Here is an 8273-nt window from a genome sequence, read left to right as displayed (position 1 = left end):
ATTTAGTAAAGAGCGACATACAATACCGGAAAAAACACTTTCTTGGAATGAAACTTATTCTATGGCAAGACCTCGAAAACATTGCTCTTCTTTTGAACAGTATAGTTTGTTTTTTTCCAGCTATACGGGGAACCGGCTATGCTTCTGCCAAGGAGTACGTTATGAGGTTTTGTTTGTCTGTCACTGTTTTGTTTCTCGGTCAGTATAGAAATAGAACAATTACTCCAAAACCTGTTATCCGATTTCAGGATTGTGAAGGCGATTCCAAATAAACACACTATAGCAGACAATGATTGTGATTAAGAAAAGAAGAAACTGATCCGTTTGTTTTGATTTTTCTAATTTTTTTTGTGTTTGAAATGCAACAAAACTTTAGCGTTAAGACAATAATAAAAAATTAAAGGAAAAATTACGGAGACAAAAATGAATTAAGACAATAATACAATTGTTAGAGATACCGAATGCAAACGATTTACTGTAGTTGACTTTAAAAAGTATACATATTATATATTTATAGTATTTATATAGTATAAATATACTATATAGCCTATACTATAAATATATATATATATAAATAGTTACAAAATATTTCATGGTGTCTTGAAAAGTTTAAAAAACTTCAAAACTCAACAGAATGCTTTGTCTGCTGCAAGTATAAAATGGTACAAAGTCCTCGATCGTTTGAACTTCTTTAAACGAAACCTATATGTCAGCATTGTAACCACCTATACAGAGTACTACAGCTTATACAATGCGTCGCAAATGAGTTTCGTAACATGAAGTTGCTTTTTCATCGATCACCCAAGGAAACTTGAGATGTAAGCTGTACATCTGTATATAGGTGTTTGTCAGCGCAGTGAAAACGAAAGTTGAAGTATAAAAGTGCCAGTATTAAGATATATATAACTTTGCGCAGATCCTTGCAACTACACATTATTAATAGTAGCGCGTTGCATCAAGATTTAATTTTGCCAAAGTCATCGCTTTTTATTAAATGATTACGTATAATCTATAAGAGACATGTGCATTTTGCATCCTACATATCTTTTAAATGCGGTCTCGGCAATAGTTAGAACAATAAGAGATTAAACATTGAAAAAAATTCTAAGAAATCAGACAAAGGTCTAATTTCTACTCCGGTCCTCTGAAATCTTTATTACTCTCAACACACTTGCATGCACTTTTTAAAAGTTGACGGCACATCTCACAATGTATATAAATAGAGAAAGTAATATGGAGCACTAAAACTATATTTTGATTTGTTTCAATGAAATATTTTTGCTTGTTTATTTATTTACATTGTTTTTGCAAATATTTTTGCACAATTGGTGAACATTTTTCTCATTGTTCGCAAAAACAGTTTGAAGTTAACGTTTCTTGAAATTGTTATAGAACTATTCTGCATTGTTGGTATTTTGAGCGGGTCTCGTTCGCATCATTTCCCGACTCACTCTATGCTGGAATAAGATGAAACCTTATCAACATCAAAATGCAGGTTGCGCAAAAAATACGAGTTTTCATTGCATGTCGTGATGTGTTCCAATTTTTCAGTCACCCTTATGTTACAATTGCAACAGAAAATTCTTGCTTTCGATGCCAGGCTATCTTCCCACATTCCCGGTGGATCGCGACACCATCAGTAAAACCCAAGAAATCAATTTATTTTATTAAACAACCCCCACCACCAAAACCAAACCGAACTTCTTAAATCACTTAACAACGGCTCGAGCATGAGTAAAATGTAAAAGGTGAGGTTTTAAGATATTTATAAGATAAGAACGCACAGAACGTGAGATAAACAACGATAATCGCAATTGATCAACTAAAACCAAAACACCGTGAAGTAATCATCGCATATCAAGTAGAGAATTAACACACCATAAAAACGGTAAAAAATAGGATACTATAAATAACACGTCACATATTTTCGTTACACAATGAACATTTTTTAAACGGTGTTTTTATCTGTAAAACGAACGTTCCGGTCACGTATATAGTTACGCTTTAACACATCGGTTGTAAAGCATTGGTCTATTCTACAGCATGTATTGACTATACTGCTTTGTCCAGTAACCTATTCTAAGATCTACCCTGCATTCTGTTGAAAATTTGTAGTCGAACTTGAAAGCTTGGCCAACACTTGTCACAAGATTTTTGCATACGGAAAATCTTTGTTACGCAACCCTACCAGACTTTTACTCGCTGACGACAAACAGGCTGAAAAAACATAGAAAAAAACATACAAATAGAAATATTTACCTTATAATATTAGAACATCCTATAAAACTAACATTAAACGTTATATGATAAATATCGATGTGTCAAAGTTGTAAATTTACAGTACTTTATAGCTTTTTTGGCACTTTTTAAATGATTTTCAGGTGAAGGTACCGGTAAGAGCCTATATATGGTATAACACAAAGCACCAACTGCAAGTACATCTAAAGTTTTTTTATTTTAAGAATTTACCTTAACATCAACGGCAAACGAATAAAACATTTGAAAGAAAAAGTACGTAAAAAATAACGTAGTGTAACAGGGTATATGTTGAAGAGAAAAAGTTTGTTGTGCGTTACGAATAGAACTCAGCATTTGTATATCGCGTTACAACAGCAATTGTATAGTTATTTGAAGTTAATTATAAAACATACAGTAAAAGAAAAGATAGAAAATGACCAAGAAAAATACTTGCACAAGCGATAAATAAATTTGCTTTTTTAAGACAAGTCGATACTGTATATAGGGATAGCCAAAAGTTGCAATGGCTGAGCAGCCAACTAGTATAGTGTAAGAATGAATTAAGTTTGTCACGGTCTATTGCGCTTCTTGTTTCTTCTTTTAGAATGATTTTTTGATCCCAGTCCTACTTTTTTTTTCTTGTTTCTCGCTTTTTTCTTTTTGTTGTGAACGCATGTATATCCGACCGGCAGCTCGAGTTCAAGCTCAACAGAACTATTGTTGGACTGTCTCACTTTGAAGGTTCTTTTGCAAGTGATCGGCTCAGCTTTGTAAGATTTTAAAACTTTTGTTTTTCCACGACGCCCTTTGGAGTAAGAGCAATCATTTCCATCGTAACTTGCAAACCAAATTGCATCGGGGTCGAAGAACTTGCATAATACGTACGCACTGCGCCATCCGGGGACGTGTATTTCATTGTCGATAATTAGCCCCGATTCGCAGTATCTACTTATATTGCTGAATGAAAAATATACCTTGCATTTAATTAAAAATCACTGCATGCCTTTACTAATCGAAGATTGGTGTAATTTTTGTTTTTATATTTTTACAATTTCTTCACACACTACAATTTTATTTAGTGACCTTTTTTATAAGTTGTATTCCATTACTTGTTACGCAGAATTACAATGAAAGAGTTACCTTTTAGCGCTTGGATCTTCAATAACGTTGATTAGTTTTTCTTTAACAGAAATATCAGGTGATACACTTCCAGCAAAACATGTGAAATCCAACTTCAAGCCATAAATCAGTAGAAAGGTCTGCAAAAATAAAACAACGGTTTACACCAACCGTTATAAAACCTTCCATTTAAACCTTTTCTTTTCCAGAAATCTTTCTTTTAAATGTTTAAAAAGATACTAAGAGTTATTTTTTAAGGACTAACCAACAAAATTCCTTGCACTGACATCATATTATCTTCACCAACCAGTTGAACGAGAAACGTCGATAAAAAAGTAATCAAAAAGTTTTAAGCATTAGCACTGAATGTTAACTTGGTTCAATTGGCGTTTGTGGATTCCAGAGCTAATTGTGAGAATCCTATAGGCCGCTGCATACTTTTATATCTTTAGTTGCAGAGGAACTAAAGACGGACGTTTTATATCGGTAATGGTTGAGAGAACATATGTTTTTCTATCAATACATTCAGCATGAAACAACGTTTGAAAAAAATAAGGGAAAGTTATTTCGTTAATAATAACGTATATTCAAATTGGTGAATGTAAAAACACTTTCGTAAATTGACGTATGACAAAGAGTCAAAGAAACTAGTTGTTTCTTTTCTTGGATGCTGAGGTAACCTGTGCAAACAATACTGAATACCGTAAAACTTTTCTTGCTGGTATAATAGAATAAAAAACGCAGTTTTATATGGTTTCTGGACTATACTTCTGACATTCCGTCATCGGTCAAGAATTGATTGTTCAAGTGGATTGTTGAATTTATGATATTCAAATTATTATTTACGTATGAATATGAGGTAGTGCATTTCTTTTGTGTATTGTTTAAAATTTCGATTGTTAAAAGGGATGGGAATTTTCTACCACATTAGATCTAAAGACTATATCTGTTCATATGTCCTCTACACAAATAAAGAAAGTTATTGTTTCCCAAAATTACCGAAACTTTCTCCCTTAGAGAAGAAAAAGAACAAAATTCTACCTCTCCCTCAATTAATTAAATATGACTCAGAGTCATATATGGTGATGTATAAATCAATCGACCATTGATGAATGATGATGGATTTAAAAAAGGTTACGATTTATACAAAAAAGCAAACAAAATTGAAAATTGAATCGCACAGTTTCCACCTTGTAATTTTGAATACGAAAGTGATACAGTTTAAAGCTATTGTTTTCTCGGTAATAGTGAAAAAGTGTGTGAGTAAAAACACAAAAATATACAAAACAGGAATCAGTCCTCTGTCTTTCCTTAAAGTCATCCAGCTTGCATAACCTCAACAACAACATTACAGCCATAAAAGGAAGGGTCTTTCTTTTTTCAAGTTCTTACAAATCACGTGATCGTTTGTCCAATGAGTAACGTTTCCACGTGTGTCTTGTATTATCTAATAATTTAATGTCTTTAAGCCTTGATAGTGATATTTGACCATTACGTTTCGGTTTCCTGCAGGAAAGAAAGAAACCATTTAACAACGAGCATATGAACATAGAATTGAGAGAATAACTATACTTACGTTGTTTGTTACTATTTGGTAACATTTTTTGCAAACCAAGCCCAATGTACATTAGAACATTGTATAGCAATACATTCACATTAACACATTAGCGATATGCGCTTGGTGATGCTCGACACATGTAGTAACGATACTTTACCATTACAATATTTACTTTTATAAGAACATGAGGTAACGTAGTATTTTACCGATCGTTTAACCAGCCCATTGTTAACATGACGGAAGTTTTCTGCTAAGATATACGATATATTCACTTATATACGAGCGCATGTGTAAATATGGGTGCTGTCGTATTAATGTATAGCTTTTCTCAGCAGGTTGATTAAATCCCACTTAAAGCCGTTTACAACGTTATGATATAAGTGAATGGCTGTTATGGACATTAGAGGGAATTTCGATTCTTGAAAGTAGACGAATCAACTTAAACTTGAACTCAGTAGATTCTAACTCAGGCTACACTTGACCACAACCATAGCAATGCTTGACTCTTTATTGCTTTATGAATAAATAATTGCGTAAGTTATAGCAAAAACACAGGGTTATAAAATAGTAACATGCATAACAACTAGCGGCAGACAACGTTGACAAAATGTTTTCCTCAAATCAAAATTTCTTTAAGCGCCTGCAGGTATGGCGCTTTCCTCTGAGCTGAATTGTGTTTACGTCCGACGCACGCACGCAGCTACAGGCAACAGGAATCTCCCATCTCAAGATCTTTTTTTTCATCTTGTACGTCACTTTTTTCTCAATCTGCCAGGTTACAGGTACAGGAACATAATCGGTGATGTTTACAAGTCCCATGTTCTTGTCTTTATACTGGCAGTGATCCTGGCACCACACAAATGGAATTGTTTCGTATCCCAACTCCTTACAAACCACGTGATCGTTTATCCAGTGAGCAACACTGTTGGTGTAAACTGTATGCTTGTTGATTGGCCCGAGTTCTGGCTTGCAACCATACTCTCTTACTTTCCTGCAAAGAACGGTAAATTTGCTTAATTCAAACACCAACGAAAACGCAAAATTATAATTTGCAGGAAAATCTTTGACGATTTCATAAGGATTAGAAGTAGATGAAGAAAAAATTTAAATTTTTACATATTTGAGTAACCAAAACTTATTTAAAAAAACAAGCTTCTAGCATTTGTTACAACGGTAATTACAGTAGATGGAAGATATAAAGTGGAATAGCGTAAAATAGATTAAAGACAACTCCAACATATAGTATAATAGCTTACATAGGTATAACTAATGAATTTTGTCGTAATATGAATGTTTATGCAATATATAGAGTATATGTAATAGAATATAAATAATTAGGTCGTAATATTCAGGTTACACTAAAATATAAAATAATTTAGCAATTGCAACCTTCTGTCATTTCGTGACATTGAACAAATGAACTCTATTTCGCGTTGTGACTGCAGCTTTCTCTGTTTTTTTCTCATTCCAGTATTTACTAAATTGTCTTTACTTCTTCTGTCTTTATTTGTGTTGTTTTTACGAGGGAAGGCGATCCCACAGAGACACAAGCAAGCAATGATTGTTATCTAAAAACAAAGGAAGTCGCGCTTGCTTAGATCTTTTAACGTTTTCGTCTCTAACAAAGCAGCAAACTCAATCGTCAAAATTATATCAATTAAAAATTTCTGATTTCAGTTGACTAAATTTCCATTTCGCATCATGTTAACTATACGCCGCATGGTGGAGTATTTGAACAAATAGCAAAGAAATCAGCAAAATACTGCAATTATCCTCGATTTTGAATTTCAATTAACAAATATTTCCAATAGTTTGAAACGGTTTTGCAAACTTTACACAATTAGCATGTACATTACTTTTATATGGCAACGTTATAAATTTAGGTGATAAAGTCGTCGTTACCTCTGGGATAGAGGGCACGCAAGAAAAATTATTAAGCATACTTACAAGAGACTTCATGCTGTCTTGAAAAGTAGAAAACTTTTAAACTAAACGAAAGGCTTTTGCCTATAGCAAATATAAATTAGTACAATGACTGTCTTGCAATTCTCTGGACGTAATCTGATTCGACATCGTAACACCTATACGGAATATATATGCAATGCCCCGCAAATGGATTTCGTAACAAGAAGTTGCCTTTGACCGATCGTCCAGGGAATTTGCTGTGTAGGTGTCAATTGATTCCGCGAAAACGAAACCCTTAGCGGTTAAAAGTTTAACGTTTCGCTTTCCAGTTTTTGTTTTGTTCGCAAACTTTGTTTTGTTGAGATTTTGTTTAATGGAAAACGGAAATTCTTTAAACCATTTTCTACGAAACCTCGTTGTAGACGGTGGAGTTCATCCAAACATATCACCAAACGGGAAAGTTGAAAAGTAACGTAATGAACAGAATAAATGAACAAAAGGAAGTATCAGACAGACCGACAGGCCTATCCTATATATTTGCCATATACGGTAGAACGGATGAAAGAAAGGTGCTTTAGGTAATTTCCACTGCTATGCGTTTTACTTTTATATATTTCCACTTTTTAATTTAAATGTTTCGTTTTAGTGTTTAAACAATTTCAAAATTGATGATTGAACCGTTGGTGACTTTGTTTTTCTTACGAAAACTCCTCCATTTTGAAATCCACTACACACAGGCAAAAGGCAACTTCATGAGTTTAATCTTTAGTGATACTTTGTTGTTGATGGGTAAGCCTTTTACATCAATAATAGAAACTATCCCACACGAGTTTCCGGAGTGGGAAAATTAGATCGTCAAACTCTAGTAAACAGCTAAGCGCATTGTCGCTTTCGTGTTTGCATAAGCGTTCATGTAAGAGAAAAAACTCCGGAAAATACCCTGTGTTTGCGGTCCGGAGCACGCTAGCAGCATTTACCTGATTTACATCGGCGGTTACTTTCTTTCAACTACCTACGCCAATTTCACCATTGTTAATGGCGGCAACGGAAACTCACAGATGTGCGCTGGCGTTATATTTAGGAAAGTCGTGGTTTCGACACTTATCGAAACTTCGGAAAGTTAAGTTAGCTGCTAATTACTGTAGTTCTATATGACATACGCAAGAATGCAATACCCTTGCCTCGGGAAAGTGGATTTACTAGAATTAGTTTTGTATAAGTTAGTGTAGATATGTATAAAGCAACACGTAATGTATATGCTGTAGTGTTTGATATTACTGTCTATTTTATGACCCTTTTGCTTAATGGGAGGTTGGAGGATAAAAGGGATTTTGTACAGTATATACGATTATTATTGATTGAAGTAAGCAAAGAAGCGATGTTTATTGCCACAAATTTAATCAAAACTGTTAATAAAAATTTTTTGAAAACCCTATGATGAACCACAAAGCAT

General features: G+C 33.8%; 1 protein-coding gene across 1 annotated transcript; it reads right to left on the bottom strand.

Annotated features, from left to right (window-relative positions):
* Nucleotides 1-5526: 5526 nt before the first annotated feature.
* On the bottom strand, nucleotides 5527-6966 carry LOC143460817 (uncharacterized). Its single transcript, XM_076958454.1, has 3 exons — nucleotides 6863-6966; nucleotides 6305-6483; nucleotides 5527-5906 (listed from the first exon to the last, which is right to left on the bottom strand). The coding sequence occupies exons 1-3, from the start codon at nucleotides 6872-6874 to the stop codon at nucleotides 5537-5539; spliced, it is 561 nt and encodes a 186-aa protein (XP_076814569.1). The 5' UTR covers nucleotides 6875-6966; the 3' UTR covers nucleotides 5527-5536.
* Nucleotides 6967-8273: the final 1307 nt, after the last annotated feature.

Source organism: Clavelina lepadiformis, chromosome 5, assembly GCF_947623445.1.
Source record: "Clavelina lepadiformis chromosome 5, kaClaLepa1.1, whole genome shotgun sequence".
Lineage (NCBI taxonomy): Eukaryota > Metazoa > Chordata > Ascidiacea > Aplousobranchia > Clavelinidae > Clavelina > Clavelina lepadiformis.
Note: the sequence above shows the minus strand (reverse complement) of the source record. Positions and strands in the feature narration are given on the sequence as shown.

Excerpts from the sequence above, each read along its gene's own strand:
- LOC143460817 (XM_076958454.1), bottom strand. Across the intron at positions 5,907-6,304 it reads ATGTCACGAAATGACAGAAG|GAAAGTAAGAGAGTATGGTT; the intron begins GTTGCAATTGCT and ends CGTTCTTTGCAG.